This window comes from Sebastes umbrosus, chromosome 11 (assembly GCF_015220745.1).
Source record: "Sebastes umbrosus isolate fSebUmb1 chromosome 11, fSebUmb1.pri, whole genome shotgun sequence".
In the NCBI taxonomy this organism is placed as follows: Eukaryota; Metazoa; Chordata; class Actinopteri; order Perciformes; family Sebastidae; genus Sebastes; species Sebastes umbrosus.
In genome coordinates this window covers 26834579-26860804 of record NC_051279.1, presented here as the reverse complement: position 1 = coordinate 26860804, position 26226 = coordinate 26834579, and the positions used below count along the sequence as shown (strand labels likewise).

The 26226-nt window shown below is 38.5% G+C and overlaps 2 protein-coding genes across 5 annotated transcripts in view; one reads left to right on the top strand and one right to left on the bottom strand.

Moving 5' to 3' along the window:
- Nucleotides 1–13208, bottom strand: part of LOC119496431 (lymphoid enhancer-binding factor 1-like) — a 31144-nt gene extending 17936 nt beyond the window's left edge. Inside the window, exons 1-5 of one of the 4 annotated variants that reach the window (XM_037783729.1) lie at nucleotides 12932–13208; nucleotides 8620–8711; nucleotides 8189–8347; nucleotides 7560–7667; nucleotides 7372–7420 (exon numbers count right to left, since the gene is read on the bottom strand). In XM_037783729.1, the coding sequence (XP_037639657.1) occupies nucleotides 7372–7420; nucleotides 7560–7667; nucleotides 8189–8302 (271 nt within the window). In that variant the 5' untranslated portion in view covers nucleotides 8303–8347; nucleotides 8620–8711; nucleotides 12932–13208. Of the gene's footprint in view, nucleotides 1–7371; nucleotides 7421–7559; nucleotides 7668–8188; nucleotides 8348–8619; nucleotides 8834–12931 lie in introns of those variants that run through there. The other 3 variants (XM_037783727.1, XM_037783728.1, XR_005208700.1) reach the window with 3 other exon arrangements.
- Nucleotides 13209–18231: 5023 nt separating this feature from the next.
- gask1a (golgi associated kinase 1A) overlaps nucleotides 18232–26226 on the top strand; it is a 38043-nt gene continuing 30048 nt past the window's right edge. The window contains exon 1 of the mRNA XM_037783569.1: nucleotides 18232–18600. Within this exon, the coding sequence (XP_037639497.1) occupies nucleotides 18598–18600 (3 nt within the window). The 5' untranslated portion in view covers nucleotides 18232–18597. The remainder of the gene's footprint in view (nucleotides 18601–26226) is intronic.

Genomic DNA, 26226 nt, shown 5'->3' with positions numbered 1-26226 from the left:
AAACGAAGAGGAGTGAGAGAACGAGAGGAAGCCAGAGAGAGAGAGAGAGAGAGAGAAAGAGAGAGAAAAAGAGATCCGATCCAAAACACTCTCCAGACATGGCAGCGAAAAATACATCTGTCTGGGAAAAGCGAGTCCAGCTCTCCAGCTTTAATTATCTTTTAAGACGCACATGGGGCAAGTGAAAGATTCCAAAATGTAGGGACCAGGAGGGAGGCCAGGGAGATTCATGCTGCAAATTCCTACGACTTTTTTTCTCTTCACAGCGGACCAACAAGAACAAATAGAAACAGTATACAAAGCAGAAATGATTAACAGAGGTACGGTATGAAGGGATGGAGATGGAAAGAGAAAGAGCATGTGAAAGAGACACCCACAGACAGGGGGTCCCATTTCAGTATCATCCTCGACCAGTTAAACATGAGGGAGGCCTTAAATGAACCTGCTGTGCAGAGCAGCATCTGTTTGCCAGAGAGCAACTTGAGGCCTCCACCCTGGACCAGACCAACACTGAGATCATTGTTGTTCCACAGCCCTCGCTGGGCTCTAGCAGTGGGGCTCCACTGTGGTAGGTCTTCACTAGGATTTTACAGTATTTTCCAAAGTTATTTCTGCTCTATTAGATAATACTCCACGGAGTGTGATGGGTAGACGGGAGGAAGATGCAATTGATAGGTAATTATAAAATTCCAGAGGTCACAAGATAACGGCTTGTGATGTAATGTTGGGTTGGTTTGAAAGGCACAGTGATAGAGAATCTGTTGTAACCCGTTCTTACTCCCAACTCGTCAAATACCGACGCTTGGTCAGTGGACCACCGAGGCACCCTTTAGCATCTGTATGAGACGCACCGAGCTTTTAACTAACTCCGACGTAAACCCATCCCCACCCCTATTACATGGCCAGAGCAACTGACGTAGTATAAAGAGCAAGAAAGTCCGCTTAGGGAGGAGGTAGGGGTGGATGGTTGGGTCAAACAAGCACTGACTTTCACCCAGAAGACCGCTGTTCGCATTCTGTTTGAAAGCAAGTCAATGTTGACTCATTTTTCAGAGCTGTCAATCGATTTAAATAGTTAATCGCAAATTAATTGCACAGTTTTTTTTATCTGTACAAACTGTAAAAAATGATGGCGTGTGCTGCAGTGTTCACTACAAATTCCTCATGTAGTTATTTGTCAACGAATGAAAGCCTATAGCATGTTATAAAACTGACATGGCCATCACTCAGTCATGTCAGTCTATTTAAAGCTGCAGTGGGTAGAAATGGAGCAAATATGATTAAAAAAAAGTTATTTTTATAAAAATGGTCACTATATTCTGACTACTGACCTACTGCATGTGACAGGTAATCTGAAAAAAATCATGTACCTCTGTGTCCTCCGGTGCTCCTAATGGTATCTGCAAGATTTCACAGACCGGAGGAAAACAACCAATCAGAGCCGAGCTGGAGCCTTGCCGTCTCTGAGCAGCTGTCAATCACTCACAAACTTTGATCAAACGGTCAAACTAGGTAGCGCTGATCAAATATGAATATAAATTACTGTAATGCCTATTTCTCTCCTCAAACATCTGGTAGTGTACTGTTTAGCTGTAAAATGATAAGGTTTGTGACCCGGCAGCCATGTTGAGATCTGTTGAGGAAAGCACCGCCCACCAGCCGAAACACAGGTCTCTGAAATTACCTGTGGTTGGCCTAAGTCTCCCATCACGGGCTAGGTATTTTAAAGCCTTAAAACAGAGCCATGAGGAGGTGCAGAAGTCTAGTTTTCTCTCAGAACACTTGAATTACAATATGCTGAAAGGTTATTGTGGAATTTTTGCCCAATGATGCCAAAAACGTTCTGCCTACTGCCACTTTAATGCCATCACAACTGCATCCAAATTCAATCCTACTGCGGTTCCCTGGTTTTCATTAAAACGGTGGAATTATGCCTCGGTTAACCCTCCCGCAGTGCCCCACATGAATGTGCACTCACACACGGCTCATCATGTTTCTTGTCCACAACACAACAGCGGTCTGACAGTTGTTTAAACTAATGACATCACTCACACCGGAGCAAATTCCATGGTGCTGAGTATTGTTGTTATTTCTTTGTCGCTGTGATGCTCTCCAGCGTATGAGAGGTTGTTTTTTACATGGAATATATTGGTGCTTTGTGTTTCATGACTCAGTAGTGTTGTTGGATATTCAGTAAATCAGTAAGGATTTCAAACACTTTCATGTCACAGACCTCAAATCAGGACCCATATCTCTCGAGTCACCCCCCGGGAGTCATGACACTATAGTTCCAAATTGACTGGTTACTCTTTCTTTCCTCCATCTCTTAACATCTGTGCTGTCTTTCTGTATCCTCGTCCTTCTGGTTTGTGGTCTCCTCTGTGAGAACATCATCACTGACATACAGACATCCATGCAACTGTGGCTTAAGTTTAGCCCAGAGGCTAGAGTGGTTTAGCCTTCTCTTCTGATTCCAGCCCATCCTGGACATCTGGCTTTCATCTTGGCACAATTGAAAACATAATACTGTTCCCATCATGTAAAGATCCACTCCAAATATTTCCCCTTGCCCATTTCACAGGAGATCTTTCCACCATGTCTGAGGTTAGGCTGAGATGACAGAACAGGGCAGAAAACTGGTTCAAATTCCTGTACAAGTTGAGAGCATTATGGTGGATATTGTCAACTAGTACTGTTGCTTCACTAAGAAACTGGTGGCAAAATTTGCTCCAGAGCTTTACTAAATAAATAAAGATAAACAAATAAAACATATAAAATATCTACATACTGTAATAGTTCAAATCAGTTGAAGTAGTATTTAGATATTTAATCACAATTAATTGCAAATGAATCGCCCATTTTTTATCTGTTCAAAATGTTCCTTAAAGGGAGATTTGTCAAGTATTTAATACTCTTATCAACATGGTAGTGGACAAATATGCTGCTTTATGCAAATGTATGTATATATTTATTATTGGAAATCAATTAACAACACAAAACAATGACAAATATTGTCCAGAAACCCTCACAGGTACTGCATTTAGCATAAAAAAATACAAATCAAACAAAAAATGGCAAACTGCAGCCCAACAGGCAACAACAGCTGTCAGTGTGTCAGTGTGCTGACTTGACTATGACTTGCCCCAAACTGCATGTGATTATCATAAAGTGGGCATGTCTGTAAAGGGGAGACTCGTGGGCACCCATAGACATTACCCATTAACCCATTTTCAGTCACATATCCTGAGGTCAGAGGTCAAGGGACGACCTTGGAAAATGACCATGCCTGTTTTTCTTTGCCAAAATGTAGCGCAAGTTTGGAGCGTTATTTAGCTTACTTCACAACAAGCTAGAATGACATGGTTGGTACCAATGGATTCCTTAGCTTTTCTATGCTCTATTGGTGCCAGTATCTTCACTCTAGCTTTAAAACTGATGCGTTAAATGCATTAAAGAAATTAGTGGCGTTAAAACTAATTTGTTAAAGTGGAATTGTCGCGTTAACTTTGACAGCTCTAATTCCAACAGACAGCATAGAAAAATAATGTGTTTTTTGAACATTAAAGCATGTTAACATGTTCTAGTAGAAACCCAAAAAAACAAGTTTGAACCTGAAAATGAGCATGATGTCCCCTTTAATGTGGCACTAGTTTGAACCAATTTGTTTGTTAGTTTAATCTTTAACGGTGCATCATATTTTATTAGCTGATCGCACGTTAGTAAAGTTGGATATACACTGAAATATGGACATACTACAGGTATCTCAGAATTGTACTCAACTTGAGTAAATGTACTTTTAGATCTGTTTCATCGCCGGTTCAGACGGATTCAGCACAGCGTAAGAATACATGACAGAAAGGCGGAGACATTGCTAAAAGAGTGGGACGGCAGAAACACAATCGAAATGAAAAAGGAGAGTGGCGACAGCTGAACAAAAAGAGTGTGTGAACTGTCATGCTTGTAAACCGTGTTGGCTGGGGTTTCCCCAGACCTATCGAAGCATTAACTTATCTTTACCCCCACAGACTTCAGTGTCTGATAATGGTGCAAATATGCGTTTGTGAAACACGGCCCCATTTGTTATCTCTGACTGTGACTCACGCTCTTGTAGGTTTAAGGTGGGGGTGTCTGCACATTCAAATGAAACTGGCCCTGACCAGCTGTGGATCCTGCAACAAGACGGTTATATAACGGCAGCGGTGTTGACAAAGACGTGTTTGATGTATGTCTCGCAGGTTAAAGATTTCTGGGTCTCCTCACACACTCAGCACAGCCTTGGGAATAAAAAGGGGCCTGTCAGGACAAGTGTTTTCCCTCTAAGCTATAGATTTTACAGAACATGTCAGATAATACAGCAGTTTAGATGTCCATGCTTACAACTCTAACTACAGTACAATATAAATGAGTGTGAATGATGGCACAGTTTGCTGGTATGGTTCCAAACTGCTGATAATGTACAGTAGTGTAAAGCCAAAGGAATGCTGCCAGGAAACAAAGCTTTCACTGTGTGTCGGGGAAATATCTTCTCTATCTGCCTCTCTGTGGTTTGGAAATATCCTCCCTCTGTCTTCCATGAAGCCTGTGCAGTGTAACTGAATGGAATGATGCGGTACAAGTGAGCACACATATGTACTGTACATGCACGCACTTGAATACTTAATTGGACGTGCTCTCTGCACACAGAGCGTCCTGTTAAGTGGATCTTTTATTCAGCTGAAATGTCATACAGTGAGAGCCGTAGGGGTCGCGTGGCCGGGGGGGTCAGGGTGAGGGGTCGGAGGTCAGCAGAGTCAGATGAAGCAGCTGATTGTGCAGTGGGACAGTGGCCCTGAACATTAGGAATGAGTGAGTCGGCGGCGAGGCGGCAGAAAGGTCAAGATGAGCACGATCAGCCGAGCTTTGTGCTATCACATCGTTTCTAGGGCTGTCAAAGTTAACGCGATAATAACGCGATAACAGCACATTCGTTTTGACGGCACTAATTTCTCTAACACATTAACACAATCCATCTTTCAGAGGCTGTAGTGGACTTAAAGCTAGAGCGAAGATACGAAACTAGAAAACCTAATGAATCCATTGGTACCAACCATGTCATACTAGCTCCAAACTTGTGCTAAATTTTGGCGAGGATAAACTGTCATGGCCATTTTCAAAGGGGTCCTTTGACCTCTGACCTCAACATATGTGAATGAAAATGTGTTCTATGGGTACCCACGAGTCTCCCCTTTACAGACATGCCCACTTTATGATAATCACATGCCGTTTTGGGCAATTCATAGTCAAGTGCGAACACTGACACACTGACAGCTGTTGTTCCCTGTTGGGCTGAAGTTTGCCATGTTATGATTTGAGCATATTTTTTATGCTAAATGCAGTACCTATGAGGGATTCTGGAAAATATTTGTTACTGTTTTGTGTTGTTAATTAATTTCTAAAAATAAATATATACATACATTTGCATAAAGCCGCATATTTGCCCACTCCTATGTTGTTTAGAATATTAAATACTTGACAAATCTCCCTTCAAAGGTACATTTTGAACTGACAAAAAATTTGATTAATTTGCGAATAATATTTTAATTGATTGACAGCCCTAATTATTTTGTTTGTAATTCGTGATTAATCACGATTAACATTGACAATCATGCAATTAATCGTAGAACATCTTTCCACTCCTTTCATTCTCCATTTCTCCACAAACCATAACTTCAGGTGTCTTTGCGTACACACTTGCATAGCTTGACATTGTTTTCAGACAGGTTTGAGTCAGAAATGTATCTTGAAGGATGTGATTTGATGCTCTCTAGTTTTGCACTTTAGGTTGTAATTATAGAAAGGAAGGCACTGAGGACATCAATGGATCTTGTACAAAAAGACAGTAGCCCCTATGTCATATCAAACTGTTAACTTCCTGTTTTATCATGACACAGCATTCTTAATTGAATAGTTTAGATTTGAACTGTCACTGTACACAGAGAAACTTGTTCTAAGACTTCCCATGAGATGCAAAACAATTCGGTTGAAATGTTTCTGAAGTACAAATAACGGGGGTGGGTGTAGGTGGATGTATAAGAGTGGTGTTGTGTTCTGGAGCCTGGATACGATCAATGTTTAGTACTAACATGACCACATGTGGGTGATTCCTTTCAGGAGGTTTTGGTGCTTTCAAAAGTGATTTCAAAAATACAATAACACCGCCACCTACAGGCAACAGTTTTTCAACACATATTTTCTTTTCTTTTTTACAAAAAGGAAAGCATCAATTTATCTAATGACATTACCGCAGTTCGTGAAGTTCAGATCATCTTTTCACAAATTTGGAGTTTTTGATTATTATTTCCTTTTTTCTGTATTTGTTTTCTTTTAAAGACAGGAGAGGAGAGGTATGTATGACCCCTCTCATAAATAAATAATAAATCCATTTCTTTAATGTTATTATCAGAATGACACAGATTGATTACTCATATGTTTACCTTTATTCTCTTATTTATCTTTATTTGTTTTTAATTGTAATTTCCCCCTATCTGCATTTGTTTTTATAAAGAGAGGAGAGGTGAGGAGATGAGGAGTAAAAAAAGGAGTAAAGAAATTAGTGGCGTTAAAACAAATATGCGTTAACATGTTATTCTCGCGTTAACTTTGACAGCCCTAATATGTACATATCATCTGTCACTGTCAATATAAATCCTATACGCTGTACATATAGTATATAGACATCTTTACATGTACATAATCATCCAGTCCATGTATATCCATTCAAAATGTATTTCTTTGCACTATTTGTAATGTTTACAACTTCCAGAACCCTTCACTTGTATAAAGATGTTTTATTTCTTATTTTATTGTTGGCTTTTGGTGCTTTTAATATATATTTATTACACGGCTTTGTTGAATACTCGATTCCGATTGGTCAATCACTACTATCTACGGTCTGTTATTTCTTTATAGCAGACCGTTGCTTTATTTAACAGACCGTTGTTATGGGCACAGTTCTAATATTTATATATAGACCTATTTTTTTCTCAAAATACTTGTTGTTAACTGTCCTGTCTATCCTTTACCTCTATTTGTCCAGCTTTGTTGTCCTTGTTCCTACTAGCTGTTATTTCTATTCCTGTGTGAGTACATTGAGAGAGATGCAAAGAGTCACATTTTTGTATGTGTACGTACTTGTGACGTAAATTTTATTCCGAGCCCGTATGCGCCTTACTGCCTGCACATTGTCCATCATCTGATAATAAGTGTATTCCACCCTCAGTCGGGTCTTCAGCAGTCTAACATATTACAATATGATCCCATGTGGTCACGGCATCGAGTTTTAATCCCATATCTCTTGAAAACACGCTGTGATCCACAGAAATATTGTCTTACCTTCAGCCTTTTGGGGCGTCTTGCTCCTCTCCCTCTGTCTCTTTTTTCCCTACATGAATACAAACACATTAGATTTTCCATCTTACATGAGCTGATAAAAACTCCTTTCAGTGACTTTGTTTCATAAGCTCTAGTGTAGTGGTGTTAACGTGTATGAGTTGTACTCTGTGTCAGCAGAGTGTACATACGTAAGTGTTGCTGGATGACCAGTCGGGGTGTCGCTGTGAGTGGAGCTGTCGCTCTTTGTCTGCCCCTTCATAATATTTGGCTTGCTCCTCTTTCGACAGCGACTTCCACTGTGGACAGTTGACAACACACTGTCACACACACCGACATACAACTACAGGTCGAATAAACAGGAACAAAAATAAATGACTCAATAAATAAATAAATATGTCATTATAAATAGCAAAAATAATATCAAAAATTAATGTATTCATTAATGAATTGATAAAATGTGACATAAATTGATATTTCTGTTTTAATTTGCTTCTTTAGTTATTTATCTTTGTAATACAGTAACTCTCTTATTCATTTACTCTTCTGTTTAATTTTCCCTTTTATTTATTTAAGTATTTATTTTTATAAATGTTTTAAATGTATTTATTTATTTTTACATTTATTTTATATTTATTTTTAAATGTATTTATTTATTTATGCATTTATTCATTTCTGCATGGTTTTCCCTTTGAATTTCACCCTTGATTTATTTCCCCAAACTTATTTATTTCTGTATTCTTTTCTTTATACATTTCTTTATGCATTTCTGCCTCATTATGCAAATGAGGGGGCTGTCTCACAGAGCAAACCCACTTACCCTCTGTCCCAGCATGGTATTTATCGCAGCACTTCCGCTGATGTTCAGTTTGGCCACAACATTTGGCCTCTGCTCCTTCATGAACAGCACGAAGGCATTTGGCAACTTCTTCATATACAGTATGGACGATCATCCTGTTGGTCTTCATGCTTTCTCTTTCTATGGTAATAGGGAACATCAAAGTAAGCACAATAATACAATACATGTGTGAAATGCATCCTTGTCTGTGCTGTATTCTACATATAGATTGTAAAAAAGAGTATCATAATATTCAAGCTAGCATCTTGATAGACAAATCAAACAACAGCTGCAAGAAATTAAATATAAGGCGAATGTGGTTTGATTCATGAGTTGGTGCCCACTGCCACACAGATCATGAGCCAATCACAAAAAAGAAAAGTACATTTTGACCAAAGCTGGCCAGATCTCACTTACTTTGACTTGTAGTTGTACGATGGAGGAGCAGCAGAGTTAAAAGGAGCGTAAACATCTGCAGGAATCCCGTTACACCAGCTCTTCATTCCTACACAGATAAAGAGACACAGAGATACATAAGATCAGGGGTCAGCAACCTTTACTATCAAAAGAGCCATTTTAGGCAAAAAAAAAAAAAAAAAATCTGTCTGGAGGCGCAAAACATTTGCAGTGAGGTATGGGGCCACATTGAGGGGGAAAAAAATATTGAGATTTCAGGAATAAAGTTACAACTTTACGAGAAAAAGTCATAATATTATGAGAATAAAGTTTTAATTTAACGAGAAAAAAAGTCGTGATATAACGAGAATAAAGTCATAACTTTACGTTAAAAAGTCATAATATTACGAGAATAAAGTCATAACTTTACGAGAAAAAGGCATAATATTACGAGAATAAAGTCATAACTTTACGAGACAAAAACTCGTAACATAACAAGAATAAAGTCATAACTTTACGAGAAAAAGGCATAATATTACGAGAATAAAGTCATAACTTTACGAGACAAAAACTCGTAACATTACCTGAATAAAGTTGCAACCTTAAGAGAAAAAGGCATAATATTACGAGAATAAAGTCATAACTTTACGAGAAAAAGGCATAATATTACAAGAATAAAGTCATAACTTTACGAGACAAAAACTCGTAACATAACAAGAATAAAGTCATAACTTTACGAGAAAAAAAGTCGTAATATTACCTGAATAAAGTTGCAACCTTAAGAGAAAAAGTTGTAATATTACGAGAATAAAGTCATAACTTTACGAGAAAAAGGCATAATATTACGAGAATAAAGTCATAACTTTACGAGACAAAAACTCGTAATATTACCTGAATAAAGTTGCAACCTTAAGAGAAAAAGGCATAATATTACGAGAATAAAGTCATAACTTTACGAGAAAAAGGCATAATATTACGAGAATAAAGTCATAACTTTACGAGAAAAAGGCATAATATTACGAGAATAAAGTCATAACTTTACGAGAAAAAGGCATAATATTACGAGAATAAAGTCATAACTTTACGAGACAAAAACTCGTTAAATTACCTGAATAAAGTTGCAACCTTAAGAGAAAAAGGCATAATATTACGAGAATAAAGTCATAACTTTACGAGAAAAAGGCATAATATTACGAGAATAAAGTCATAACTTTATGAGAAAAAGGCATAATATTACGAGAATAAAGTCATAACTTTACGAGACAAAAACTCGTAATATTACCTGAATAAAGTCATAACTTTACGAGAAAAAGGCATAATATTACGAGAATAAAGTCATAACTTTACGAGAAAAAGGCATAATATTACGAGAATAAAGTCATAACTTTACGAGAAAAAGGCATAATATTACGAGAATAAAGTCATAACTTTACGAGACAAAAACTCGTAACATAACAAGAATAAAGTCATAACTTTACGAGAAAAAAAGTCGTAATATTACCTGAATAAAGTTGCAACCTTAAGAGAAAAAGTTGTAATATTACGAGAATAAAGTCATAACTTTACGAGAAAAAGGCATAATATTACGAGAATAAAGTCATAACTTTACGAGACAAAAACTCGTAATATTACCTGAATAAAGTTGCAACCTTAAGAGAAAAAGGCATAATATTACGAGAATAAAGTCATAACTTTACGAGAAAAAGGCATAATATTACGAGAATAAAGTCATAACTTTACGAGAAAAAGGCATAATATTACGAGAATAAAGTCATAACTTTACGAGAAAAAGGCATAATATTACGAGAATAAAGTCATAACTTTACGAGACAAAAACTCGTAACATAACAAGAATAAAGTCATAACTTTACGAGACAAAAACTCGTAACATAACAAGAATAAAGTCATAACTTTACGAGAAAAAAAGTCGTAATATTACCTGAATAAAGTTGCAACCTTAAGAGAAAAAGTTGTAATATTACGAGAATAAAGTCATAACTTTACGAGAAAAAGGCATAATATTACGAGAATAAAGTCATAACTTTACGAGAAAAAGGCATAATATTACGAGAATAAAGTCATAACTTTACGAGAAAAAGGCATAATATTACGAGAATAAAGTCATAACTTTACGAGAAAAAGGCATAATATTACGAGAATAAAGTCATAACTTTACGAGAAAAAGGCATAATATTACGAGAATAAAGTCATAACTTTACGAGACAAAAACTCGTAACATAACAAGAATAAAGTCATAACTTTACGAGAAAAAAAGTCGTAATATTACCTGAATAAAGTTGCAACCTTAAGAGAAAAAGTTGTAATATTACGAGAATAAAGTCATAACTTTACGAGAAAAAGGCATAATATTACGAGAATAAAGTCATAACTTTACGAGACAAAAACTCGTAATATTACCTGAATAAAGTTGCAACCTTAAGAGAAAAAGGCATAATATTACGAGAATAAAGTCATAACTTTACGAGAAAAAAAGTCGTAATATTACCTGAATAAAGTTGCAACCTTAAGAGAAAAAGTTGTAATATTACGAGAATAAAGTCATAACTTTACGAGAAAAAGGCATAATATTACGAGAATAAAGTCATAACTTTACGAGACAAAAACTCGTAATATTACCTGAATAAAGTTGCAACCTTAAGAGAAAAAGGCATAATATTACGAGAATAAAGTCATAACTTTACGAGAAAAAGGCATAATATTACGAGAATAAAGTCATAACTTTACGAGAAAAAGGCATAATATTACGAGAATAAAGTCATAACTTTACGAGAAAAAGGCATAATATTACGAGAATAAAGTCATAACTTTACGAGACAAAAACTCGTAACATAACAAGAATAAAGTCATAACTTTACGAGACAAAAACTCGTAACATAACAAGAATAAAGTCATAACTTTACGAGAAAAAAAGTCGTAATATTACCTGAATAAAGTTGCAACCTTAAGAGAAAAAGTTGTAATATTACGAGAATAAAGTCATAACTTTACGAGAAAAAGGCATAATATTACGAGAATAAAGTCATAACTTTACGAGAAAAAGGCATAATATTACGAGAATAAAGTCATAACTTTACGAGAAAAAGGCATAATATTACGAGAATAAAGTCATAACTTTACGAGAAAAAGGCATAATATTACGAGAATAAAGTCATAACTTTACGAGACAAAAACTCGTAACATAACAAGAATAAAGTCATAACTTTACGAGACAAAAACTCGTAACATAACAAGAATAAAGTCATAACTTTACGAGAAAAAAAGTCGTAATATTACCTGAATAAAGTTGCAACCTTAAGAGAAAAAGTTGTAATATTACGAGAATAAAGTCATAACTTTACGAGAAAAAGGCATAATATTACGAGAATAAAGTCATAACTTTACGAGACAAAAACTCGTAATATTACCTGAATAAAGTTGCAACCTTAAGAGAAAAAGGCATAATATTACGAGAATAAAGTCATAACTTTACGAGAAAAAAAGTCGTAATATTACCTGAATAAAGTTGCAACCTTAAGAGAAAAAGTTGTAACATAACAAGAATAAAGTCATAACTTTACGAGAAGAAGAGAAAATAACACGTACAATTACTACTACTATTATTATGACTTTATTCTCATATTACGACTATTATTCTCATATTATTATTACATTATTTTTCCTCAATGTGACCCTGATACTAGACCTACAACAATGATAAATAAAAATGAAAATGTAAACAAAAAAACAGTCATTGATTTCCACTATTTATTTTATAAATCCACAGGGAGCCACCAGAGAGGGGCTGAAGAGCCGCAGGTTGCTGACCTTTGCATTAGATAATATAAAGAACATAACTGAAGATACAAGCAGAAGCTCAGTGTGTGTGTACTCTGGTGTGTGTGTGTGTGTGTGTGTTTCCTCCAGCAGCAGCAGGTTCTGGGCATCATGCCTTCAGAGAGCTGCACCACCGGCGCACTGTTATACTGGAGACACACATGCACATTAGATGAGCTGCAGTGGTGTCATAATGCTGTAACGTTACCACTAATGTTAAAGCTAGAGTCAATTAGAGAGAGAGTTTGGTTAATTCATTTACCGGTGAGCACGTGTAGCTCCACGGTAACGATTAGCTAGCTTACGCTGCTACGTCATTAACGGTTATTAACGGTCATTAACGGCAAAGCTATTTCAATAACGTTACAACTTAGTTAACGTAACTAGCTTTGTAGACAAAGTGACCTTACCTACCTAATGTAACCTTACTGGTGAAAAACAATACAGTTCAACTCTACAAACGTTACATTTAAACATTAAATAATGCTAATTCACCTACCTACGGCAGATGGTTCTTCCTCGCGAACGAGTCGGCTCTTTGAGCCGGCTCTTTCAAGTGAAGACAAGAGCCGGCTCCCATCCGAGAGTCGTTTTAAAAAAAAAACAAATGAATTCAAGGCAGACTGATAGGATGATCTTCTCCGGGCCACGGGCACTCCATGCACTGACTGTTGTGGTGTTAATGACGTCCTTGCGACCAGTCAGGTGATGACAGACAAGGATCATACCATCAGGCAGGGAGGGGTGGGGGTGCGGGTGGTCTACAGGTACAGAGCAGGAGGGAGAGGAGAGAGAAAGAGAGAGGAGTGTGATGCGCGAATAGCAGACAAGATGAGTCACAGTCGGAAACGAAGCAGCATGTAAAATTATGGTATTCAGGAAATTATAAGGTTTAGTATAATTATATTGAATAATTGAAGTGATATATGCGCACACATACTAATCATAGGTCAAATCAGCGCTAAATCTGGCTGAATTATAAAAGGCATAAGTGGTAAAGCGAAGAACTGTTTAGGAGCCGAAAGAGCCGGCTCTTCTTGGTGAGCTGAGCCAAATGATCTGGCTCACTAAAAAGAGCCTGAATTCCCATCACTACAGCCAATGCCATGCCATGCAGGGGGGCGGCTACACGGACAGAGGGGCGGAGGGCTGCGGCGGGAATAATAACCCAGCGGTGGTCAGAACAAACCAGCCACCTGTGTATATACAGCTCTGGAAAACATTAAGAGACCACTTCAAAATTATCAGTTTCTCTGGTTTTACTATTTATTGGTATGTGTTTGAGTAAAATTAAATTTTTTGTTTTATTCTATAAACTACTGACAACATTTCTCCCAAATTTCAAATAAAAATATTGTCATTTAGAGCATTTATTTGCAGAAAATGACAACTGGTCAAAATAACAAAAAAGATGCAGTGTTTTCAGATCTCGAATAATGCAAAGAAAACAAGTTCATATTATTTTTTAAACAACACAATACTAATGTTTTAACTTAGGAAGAGTTCAGAAATCAATATTTTGTGGAATAACCTTGATTTACAATCACAGCTTTCATGCGTCTTGGCATGCTCTCCACCAGTCTTTCACATTGCTGTTGGGTGACTTTATGCCACTCCTGGCGCAAAAATTCAAGCAGCTGGGCTTTGTTTGAGGGCTTGTGACCATCCATCTTCCTCTTGATCACATTCCAGAGGTTTTCAATGGGATTCAGGTCTGGAGATTGGGCTGGCCATGACAAGGTCCTGATCTGGTGGTCCTTCATCCACACCTTCACTGACCTGGCTGTGTGGCATGGAGCATTGTCCTGCTGGAAAAAACACTCCTCAGAGTTGGGGAACATTGTCAGAGCAGAAGGAAGCAAGTTTTCTTCCAGGACAACTTTGTACTTTGGCTTGATTCATGCGTCCTTCACAAAGACAAATCTGCCCGATTCCAGCCTTGCTGAAGCACCCCTAGATCATCACCGATCCTCCACCAAATTTCACAGTAGGTGCGAGACACTGAGGCTTGTAGGCCTCTCCAGGTCTCCGTCTAACCATTAGACGACCAGGTGTTGGGCAAAGCTGAAAATTGGACTCATCAGAGAAGATGACCTTACTCCAGTCCTCTATGGTCCAATCCTTATGGTCTTTTGCAAACCTCAGCCTGGCTCTTCTTTGCTTCTTTGGTGCTCTGACAATGTTCCCCAACTATGAGGAGTGTTTTTTTCCAGCAGGACACCTTCACTGACCTGGCTGTTTGGCTCCATGCCACACAACCAGGTCAGTGAAGGTGTGGATGAAGGACCACCAGATCAGGACCCTGTCATGGCCAGCCCAATCTCCAGACCTGAATCCCATTGAAAACCTCTGGAATGTGATCAAGAGGACGATGGATGGTCACAAGCCCTCAAACAAAGCCCAGCTGCTTGAATTTTTGCGCCAGGAGTGGCATAAAGTCACCCAACAGCAATGTGAAAGACTGGTGGAGAGCATGCCAAGACGCATGAAAGCTGTGATTGTAAATCAAGGTTATTCCACAAAATATTGATTTCTGAACTCTTCCTAAGTTAAAACATTAGTATTGTGTTGTTTAAAAATTAATATGAACTTGTTTTCTTTGCATTATTCGAGATCTGAAAACACTGCATCTTTTTTGTTATTTTGACCAAGTTGTCATTTTCTGCAAATAAATGCTCTAAATGACAATATTTTTATTTGAAATTTGGGAGAAATGTTGTCAGTAGTTTATAGAATAAAACAAAAAATTTAATTTTACTCAAACACATACCAATAAATAGTAAAACCAGAGAAACTGATAATTTTGAAGTGGTCTCTTAATTTTTTCCAGAGCTGTATATATCACCGGCAAATATGGGTACTTCGCAAACAGTCAAGGCCACGCCCCCTTTGGGGGCAAGAAAACCGAAGATTTCAGAGACTTCAATGCAATTTGACGTATGTTTGGATTGTAATTCTGACAGGTTTGTACCCATTCATCTCTTGTTATACAAACACTTTATTTACCTTATTTATACTTTACATACTGTTTCACAAACTGTGTATATACATATTTATTACTTTTCTATACATACTACATTCCTGTCTGCACCTCTGAATATATATTTTTAGTACTTCTCATTATTACATACATTCCTGCGCTGTTAAGAATTTCCCAGTAAAATAACAGTAAAGAACTGGCAGCAGGGTTGCCAATATGTTACTGTAAAATTAATGTTATTATACTGTCACTGAAATGTACAGCTTTGTACTGTTAATGAAAAATAAAGTATGAACTGTTTTTTTATTAATTTCGCAGTATTTTACAGTTCATTTATTGTTTAAAGATACATTATTTAAGCTGTTTTTCCCCCTTTATTTTACATTATCTTACTGATTTGTTTTAATGCACTATTTAGGTTGTATTTTTTACATACATTTTAATAAACATATTTTTTGCCTAAATGAATAGACTTAGCAGGTTACAGACTATATGAATATGTTTACACCTCTGCATACATATTTTTTTAGCACTTCTCATTATTACGTACATTCCTGTTTACACCTCTGAGTTAATACTTTTAGTACTTCTCATTATTACATACTACATTCCTGTCTACACCTCTATGTACACATATACTATTTTATATTTACGTATGTTTATATTTAAGCCCAATATTTTAACTGCACTATTTTATGCCTTAGATTATAATTTTGCTTTTACATTTACTTGTGTGATTTCCTCTTTTATATATAGGCTACATATTTTATGAGCATTGTTGAAGGAACCTGAGACCAAAGATTTTCATTGCCAGTGACTGCTTTGCTGGAATTGAAAAATGACAAATAAAGAACCAAGAACAAGCTGCAATGGTGTCATAATGCTGTCCACCAGGTGTCAGACTCTCCCTCTCTTTTAGTTATAGAAACTGTTTCAATGAGCTGCAGTGACATCATGTAGAGTAACAAGACAAAGAGTCATCATAGCAGCTCTGTAAAGCTGTAAATAGGCTACTTGATCAATTAAAGTAAAAAATAATTTACTCCACTACATGTCAGATGGAAATATTGTACTTTTTTTACTCCAGCACATGTAGTATCCAGTTACTGATAAAGAGTCTGATAGTCCATCAATAAATACATTATGATATATTAATACTTACCCAGCAACTAAAATGAGCCCCACATTTACCAACTGCATTAGTGATGCTTATACACATAAATGCATCCTAATCATGTTCCAATATATATAATATAAATCATTCTGAAATTGACAATTTTGCATAATGAGTAGCCTACCTGTTACTGTTATTATACTATTATATCAATAGCAATATACATGCATGCTCTACAGTGTGTGTATCACTTTTTAGCAATACTTGTGTGCATCTCTTTTGTCTGATGTTGTCAGTGTTCTTTGTCTTTTCAGTTCAGTTATAATGTGTTTGAAAACTGCATCACTAGAGATGGTGACTTGGTGAAGGACCACTGCACACCTTGTCTTCCATATTTTTGTAACAATTGTACATATTACAGTATCATCCAATATAATTATTGCTTCAATTTAGGCATATTTTCTAGAAAGAAAAAAAACATACATCACTGCATAGTTTCATCTTCATCACAATTATCAATATGGCACCGTTTCGTTTTAACAAAGCAACTCCACTTTACCACCGCCCCAACTGCTAGTCTGCTAACTGATACAAGCCACATAATATCTTGTTTATTTTCTGATAAGTTCTTACTAAATATGTTTTTAATATGGGATTCAGATTCATCTAGATTCTTGTATGGGAAAAAAACACCAAAAAAAGTTGTTACACTATTTAACATATATATTTTTGCTGGACATTTCAACCCTATCAATATTTAAGTGTGTAACATTTGTCACAAGATCACTATACACAAGTTTGTAGTACGGTACAGAGTTTCTTGCACGTCCTTTTTTCTTAGTCCAACTCAGTGCTTCATCACCTTTCTTTTAAGACCGGATGCTATGTTTTTACAGAAGGCTATCTTTAGCTTTAAACCCAGATCTTTGGCACCAAGGCCTCCGTACAAAAAGTTCCTTTCTGTGACTTCTTTCTCCATACAAAATTAACTGCAATTTAGTTTTTCTTTATTGTCTGTTCTTTGGGAGGAAATATAGTTGCCAGAAACAGCAATTTAGATAAGACAAAACTATTTATTATTAAAATTCTACTTTTATAATTGGTTGTTTTATTCTCCCACTAGTTCATCTTTTTATTTCTCTTTATGTATCCTCACAGTTCTTTTCATAACAGTTTGTGTTACTTATTTGTACACCAATCATTGGTCACAGTTTGTGTATCCATCACCTATCATAGGTGACAACATCAATGCAAGGCATACAGTCACCAGCAGAGGTCAGAACATATCTTGCAGTTATTACACTATTTATCTGTATGGAGTTTTAAAAACCTGCTTTACTCAGGGCTTGGACAACTGAATGTGATTTTCTTTTTTTAAGAAGATATTGCCAAACAAACTTTCATTGCATGTTTGCTTTCCATTATAAAGATGCCATATGGATTTCCCATTCGGCTGGGAAAAGATGTTTTATATTAGTACATTGTTCCATCCCCAAAATGCTCATGGGTATATATGTAAACCTGCTTTGTTGGTTTCCAGACAATCTAGTGTGTTTTATTCCCTGTATCAAGATCTGCCTGGAGCTTTTCTGGCAGCTCCGCTGGGAGAAACGTTGTGATGTGTGTGTGTGGATGGAGGATGGAGGATGTAGGGGGGAACTGCTTCTCACATTTCACTCCGAGCAGACGGCGCTCCTCCACAAACACACACACAGAGAGGCTTTTACTTTGAAATCAACTTTATCCCAGACGCTCGCGTGGAGCGACGCGTTCCCCTGGGAGGGAGGCTGGGCTCGAGACAGCCTGTCGATCACATTGAGAAGAAGAGAAATGAGAAGTGAAGAATGACCGTCTGGTGATGTTACCTGAGTGTGTCACTTAGATAACTTTGTTAGTACTTAAGTTAGTCCTAAAGTATGGAAAGATTTTCAAACTAAAGTTGCTGCTCCAACTTCAGGACCGGCGGCTGTCCGGTCACCGGTGGTCCCGGTGTCTGTGAGGAGATCCATGAGCCTCCGGTGGACGGTAGATGACTTGTTTAATGCACTCTGCAGGGGGACGTGAACTATGGTAAGATGTTTAATAACGTTTATTCCTCTTCTTCAGCCGAGCAGCCTGAAACTAGAAGGAACAGTCTGGAGAGTTTGTGTTCAGTGCTGAATAGGCAGATCCTGGACCTGTAGATGTGATTTCAGTTATTATGACTCACACTTGAAGGATATCAGCTGTTGTCACAAGTATTAAAGTAGCTAAAAATGTGTATTCTAACAGTTTCGTCTTAGTGTTATTGTTGCCATAGCCAAAGGTTTCATAAGGGATACCAAAATGATATGTATTACAGCTTAAAGCTGCAGTGGGTACAATTGGAGCAAATATTATTATTACAAAAATTTAATAAAATCATGTTCCTTTGTGTCCTCCGGTGTCCTCCGGGTGCTCCTAACGGCATCTGCAAGATTTCCCAGACCGAAGGAAAACAAGCAGCTTCCATTTATGAGAGCCAGGATCAAACTAGGCAGCGCTGATCAAATATGAATCAATATTCTGTTACGTTAATGCCTATTTCTCTCCTCAGATGTTCTCAAAATCATCTTGTAGTGTACTGTTAAGCTGTAAAATGAGAAAGTTTGTGACCCGTCAGCCATGTTGAGATCAGTTGAGGAAATACCAAGCACCGCCCACCCAAGCCCCCAGGAAGTGCGGCGGTCGACAATCCGGACTTTCGTAGTGGTAAAACGGCGGTACTGTAACTTCCGTGTCAGTCACGTGATGCATTTGGCCCAAAAATACTTTTTCCCATAGACTTACATTGGGAAAGACACGTCTGTAACTCAGCGGATACATTTTTTTGAGGTGAATCAACTTCTCAGTACAAACACTCTAATAGTCCTTATTTAACATTTTTTGTTTTTTAAGTTGTAAAATGCACACATAGCCGAATCCAGACCAAGTCATGTGACCGAGCGGACGCTACTGCGCATGTCCCAGTTGCCCAAGATCCCCCAAGATCCGGGTACTTTTCCAGATGGAAGTCGAGCCATTTAGGCTTCATGCGCAAATGAGCAACTTTCATAGGAATGACCGGGGCCCCGCCTCCAACGCTATATCCAGTTCTTTTAATACATCCATGCGCCCAACCGGTCGGAGCACAGATTTTCATAAGATATCATACGGACCGTTGAATGAGGATACGTTGATGGGGTAGGAGAGGTACACAAATTCGTATTCATTTTTTTTACTTTTCTCAAATCTTTTTAGCTTTTTGAAACAACTGTATTCCCAACGCCTTCTTAAAAGCCAAATAGACACCACATTCAAACACTATATCTACGGAAACTGGACAGAATGCAGCCGGTCATGTAGCATTTTGGTGCGTTGGATTAGAAGAAAGGACGTTCCACAATTGGACAATAAGTAAGGGGATTATGTACAGCTAGCAGGCCATTGTTGTGAAATAAACCCCGACAGGGTGATGCAGAACCCCGACACAGTCTTGCATCTCCTTGAAGAGGTTTATTTCAGAACAATGACCCGCTAGCTGTACATAATCCCGCTTATTACATGGCTGCTTACTCGAGAAATCAATAATTTGACACAAAAACGGTCTGCCAGAGTCCGACATCAGAACTGCGCCCATAGCAACGGTCTGTTATACATAGCAACGGTCTGTTATAAAGAAATAACAGACTATAAAATGCTGTGATTTACCAATCAGAATCGAGTATTCAACAAAGCTGTGTAATAAGGCTCTGTATTAGAGCTGAAAGGTTTAGTCGACTAATCAGTTGGTTTATTGACAGAAAATTCATCGCCAACTGTTTCCTGAATTGACTATCAATTAATGCAACATTTTCTGGTAGCAGCTTCCCATTTCAAATCATTATAAATCTTTGGATCTTTGGGTTTGGGAGTGTTTCGTCAGACAAAATAAGCAACTTGAAGTAGTTTTTTTTTTGGACATTTTTCATTTTCTGACGTTTCACATGTCAAAAGGACTAATTGATTAATTGAGAAAGTAATGGGCAGATTAATTGACGATGGAAAATAATTGACAATAATTTCAGTCCCACTCTGTCAGTCAATAATCTATTTATAGACTTTAGTCATCTCAAATGCAGAATGTAAATAGAGGGAAAGATAACAACTGAAAGGAAATCCAGTGTGTGACTCTATGATATAATATATAAGCACACAAATGCCTTACTTTTGCATCCTGCCAAGTTTTTTGTCAAAAGGTCAGCTTTGAAAATAGCTTGGTTTGGCAAGTCCAAACAGTGTTTTCCTATATCTCCTGACTATCAACGCGTCTTTCAGCAGTCCCTATAGTCTCACATTTCAAATTGGTTCCATATGCAGAGCAGACAGGCTCCTGGTTTGAACCGCCACATGGAAATCAAGAGGAAAACTCTCTGCCCATTCTTCTCTTTTTTCTTTTCTTCTATTTTCTCCTCTCATCTTCTGTCCCTCCTCATGTTTAGCCTGGATATTTCTGACTGTATAGACACTGAATGTACTGTTGTCCCTACTGGAAATTATAAGCTGATTCAGGTGGTTGCACATTTAAATGAAGCGACTGAAATTTGGATGTTTTCTGAGTGACTTTGTGCTGCACAGTCACTGCTATCTTTCTGTTTAAGTTTGTAGTATTAGTCTGAAACACATCATTCCAGTCCTCCGTAGATCTAACTGCCACTGGCCTTCAGTTACGGGCCTCTCAACACCCTCCAGACCTGCAGTATATAGTCGCTCTTTGTATGTTTAACGCCAGGGACTGCTGCTCATTGTGTTCCCAGCTGTGCTTTCCTGTTCCTTTTCTCCACGTCTACTGTCTGTCTGTCTTTCTGGAGAGAATAAGAGGGGTAGACATGTTTTAACTGATTGGAGTGATTGAGTGTATATCAAGGTGAGCATGCCAACACACACTCCCTTCAATTTTGAAAATGAGGAGTGTGGTTTGGAGCTCCAGGCTGAGTCAACTATTAACCTTCCTGTTTTCTCTTTGCTGAATCTCACTGTGTTTGAGTGAGACGGCACTAGGACCCTGAGCTCTGCACTCGCTCTGAAATCAGTTGTTAATGAGGGGTACACATTACACAAGGATCAAGCCGATTTTTTGACCTGATTCCTCCTGACAATCGTCAGCAAAGCCTTGATTTTTTTTGATGGTTCTGAATATTATATCTTTACAGATATTCCTGTGGTGTGAGGTGCATTAAGAGTGTTTTTTTTACATTCCCCGATCAGCTCAGAAGTCCATCCTGGCGTTAAACATGTTATAATATAATATTTACGATGGGATCTCCTGTTGTGTGTGGGGAATCCCCGAGGACAGCCGATCACGCAGTCACGTGGGAAAGAACGATAGCCAGTTGAGAACCAAGCTGACTGAAGAAGGAAGGACAACAAACGCCGTCATGGCGGCCGCGGCTGATGCATGAGCTAATGCAAAACGCAAAGCATAAAGTCGTAGTGAGATGGAGCTCAGAAATGGAGGACCAACTGGTTGATTTGTGGCAACAATACGAGTGTTTACTCAACGTGTCTCCATGACTTCATCCGTCCATCCTTCGTGAATTTTCAGTACAAAGTAAAAACTAACATCGCTAATTCTTCCTGCCCGTCGTCCGCCATGTTTGTTTACAGTAAAGTCACGTTTGATCGCGAGAGATTTTGTGAGATTTCCGTTATTTTTAGTCGGGACTCTTGTTGAATGAATCTGTTAGTGTGTGGTGTGCTGTTTTGGCCAAATCGTTGCTCTCCACACTTACACTTACACTTATATTTAACACAACATGTTGTTATGTGTTGGCTCTCTCGCGCATTTATTCCTCCTCGCCGCTCTTTATAAAAGGTACGAACACTGCATGTGGGTGTTGTTACGCCGTTAAGCCGGCAGCCGAATCGACGTCTACGACTTGTAAAAGGGACAGCCGGCACGGTGGGACTTCACACACACACGTTAGACGCCGACGCTGTTGTTTTAAACGTCACGCCTCTTTTGTCTTCTTTACAGCAGAATTACGGAATATCTGTGTAAAAAAGGGGCTATTGTTTCCAGACACACACACACACACACATGCTTAGAGCAGCTACTGAGCGTCATTCATTACGGATATTATATGTGCAAAAGCAAAACATACCTGCATTACTTTCAATTAATTAAACTTAGCAATTCTAAATTACAGGAAATGTCAGCCTCATTATAAACCAGGTTTCTGGGTATAATTACCGATTCTGCCTGAGGCAGCGCACTGGCACTGGACGGCCCTAATGAATGCACGTTTACCCACATACAACCTCCTCTACACACACACACACGCGCACACATATTTATGTATGGATTCAACCTCCCTCTCATGCTGACACACACATCCAGCAGGGCAGAGCATTTGTTGCTCTGTTGCATTATAAATGACCCATGAAGTCTCGGCTCCCGTCACCTGTAAATATGCAGCGTCCTGCCAAATGACTGGAGGGAAAACTGAAGCAGATTTACCTCAAAGCCATGACTCCTGTATTCAGTCATTAAGGCAGCATATTGGCAGCAGTGTGTAGTCATTTGCTGTTGTGCGATCTCATATAATTAGCTACAAGCAAAACCCACAGCATGACTTGTAATCACTATATAGAAACGCCAGAAAAGAATGCACATCGCTTAAAATGGGTCAGTTTCAGTTCAAGTTCAGATTCCATCTTTATTTGGCTTATAGACCCATTTCACAGCGGATATTTGAACTTGTCATAGCAACGAAAGCACAGGTGTAGTTAATGACACTGACGTAGAGCCAGCATACACACCACTAGGGCCCTGAAACACTGAAATGGATTGCAGTCGGTATAATTAATGTTATTGATTACACCTGTGAGATGTCAATGTGTCTGCTTTGAGTCACGTCTATACAGTCAGTGTGATTGCATGCACTGAACCTGGTTAACCAAGAACCACAAACCAGGTTACAGTTGTTTTTCTTCAGGAAGCTGATTTCTCAAATGTCATGTAAACAGGAAACCTGGTTTTATTTCCACTAGAGAGCACAGATTTCTTGGCCGTAAACATAGTCACTGTCACATCATGACACCATCTATTGTTGTGCACAAACAGATTCCTCCACCTTTCATTTTAGCCTGAGAGTTCAGTTGGAAGCCGCAGGACAGAATCCGGTATCGAAGCTTGTTGCTGTTCCAACAAATAATCAAAAATAAACAGTAATAAAACAGGTTCATCAAGGTTTTATAATGAAGAGATAAAAAGGAGTGAGGATATTATTAGAGGCTAAGTGTATGTTGTTCATTTAGTCAATTTAAAGGGGCTAACTTCTAAATTCAGGACATTAATATAGCAGCAAACAACTATCGTCTATGTAAAGATATAGAGGAGTAATGTCTACCTGAGCAGAGAATGAAGTCTCTCTCCCTCTGTGTGTTGTAATCAGAGCTTCTCTATACTTCGTTTACGTAGTCGGTCCGGCAGCACGTGCATGCTAGTTCATGCGTGTGTGTGCCCCACATGGCTAGCTAATCGCCGCCGCTCTGCACGGCACTCATACGGCGGATACAGCTGATTATACCGTCCGGACCAATGGCGACGTTGCGGAATTGAGCACCCACCCTCCGGTTCCTTCAGGTAAACAACTAAAAACTCTGCCAGCACTGTTGCCGTTGTATTCACTGCACAGCCGTCACTATGTTGAGGCTACATCCACACTGATGTTTTCATTTTAAAACAAAAACGATCTCCTTCCAGACGAGCGTTTTAGGGGCCGTTTCAGAATTAATCTCCGTCCATACTACCACACCTGAAAACGCATATCACATGACCATTCACGTACACTGGGTGTAGCGGTGTAAACAGGAAGCATCGCTGGACACAGAAATGGATGCAAAGTGCTCGAAAAATAACTTGCCTCCTGCGTAGGTAGGCAGTGGTAGCATTATAAAATGCAGAATTTAACTGCACAACAGCTTCTAGCAATATAGACAACAAGGTCAGCAACGCCTGTAACTTGTTAACCATGTTGAAATTAACCATCTGATGCTTGAGGATGATGTTGTTTGTTCTCTTCCGGAAAAGGTTTACGTGATGGGGCATGACGAATCAGGGGAGGACACGTTGTGACTGATAAGACCCAATCAAGAAGCCAACGTAGGCGAACGCGGGCGTCTGCGTTATCGTTTTAGTTTTAAAACTAAAACAGGGTCAGCAGCTTTTTCAAACGCCTCCGTTTTTGGGGCTCAAAAACTCTAAATTGGAGCTCTAAATTTAGAAAATTAGAATAATGTTACAAAATAAACTCCCAGTGATTAACTTGTTTGACTCAGCAAGGCATTTCATTAAGTGAATATAGGCCCAGTGTAAGCGCATATCCTGCTGGCCTATAATGTTTATTTGAGATGTTTACGATACAAGGAAGCAAATAAACCAGTAACAGAGTGAATAAAAGATGCCAAGCAAGCACATTTACAAAAGCAGCAGTCTGGCACGTGTGTGTGTGTGTCTGTGTTTATAGAATGAATACGTTGCCGCTGTGTGAAGCTTTGCGGTATCGACTTTGTTACAGTACAAAGACCAACAGCACAGAGAACAATAGGACAGATTTCACTGTAGTGAAAGTGACTTCAGAGGCGCTTTGCCTCCCATTCAGTCTGCTGTGAGTGCAACTCCGAGAGGGACACTGTCCATCTGCTGCTCGTCTCTGTGTGGAGGTGGCTGGCTTGTGTCTCGTTGAGCACTCATGCTGTGCAGGATTACTTGTCGTTAAAGCAAACCAAGTAGTGGGTGGGGATGTAAATTGACCTACGACTGTCGCTAATCTGTCGTAATCACCTCAGGGGGTCGTGTGGGGACAAAAATAAATCAGTCACATTAAGTTTATACTAGGGCTGTCAATCCATTCAAATATTTATTCGCGATGAATCGCATATTAATCACTCATTTTTTTTTATGTTCAAAATGTAACTTTAAGGGAGATTTGTCAAGTATTTAATACTCTTATCAACATGGGAGTGGGCAAATATGCTGCTTTATGCAAATGTATGTATATATTTATTATTTGAAATCAATTAACAACACAAAACAATGACACATATTGTCCAGAAACCCTCACAGGTACTGCATTTAGCATGAATGAAAGGGATCAAGTGGCTGCCTCTCTTATATTGTGGTGGGAAGGCATTTTTTGGGCTTTTTTGGGGGGGGGGAGGTTGATTCTTTTGGGCTTGTTTCTACCTGGTTGCTTGTTTCTCTTGCGAGATCTGGCAACACTGGTGTGGAAACCGATGGAAGCAGGCTATTTTGTGAACACGTGCCAACGACAACATCAGCAATGTGTCTTGCGAATGGTATCACGTCATTTACCGTGTGTTTCTCGCGTGTGTTTTCGTCACAAAAACGCAGTTTGGAGACCTCATCGGGAAAGATCTTGCAGTGTGTGACCTCCTGTCTCCGGTCAGTCATGTAGTGTGAAAACCACAACAACTTAAAGACTCATGATTACCAGACAGCAAGTTGTGTAGTGTGAACAGTACAGAGAGCTGATCACTTTGAAAGTCGTGACCTTGAAGTGTGACTTGAGTCCAAGTCGCGGACTCGAGTCTCCATATCCGCTAAGAAGTAAAGAGGTTGTGGCTCTGGCAGCTATGATAGCCTTCCTTTTTTTTATCTACAGTGTGGTTTTGGCTTAACTGGATGTGATTTGG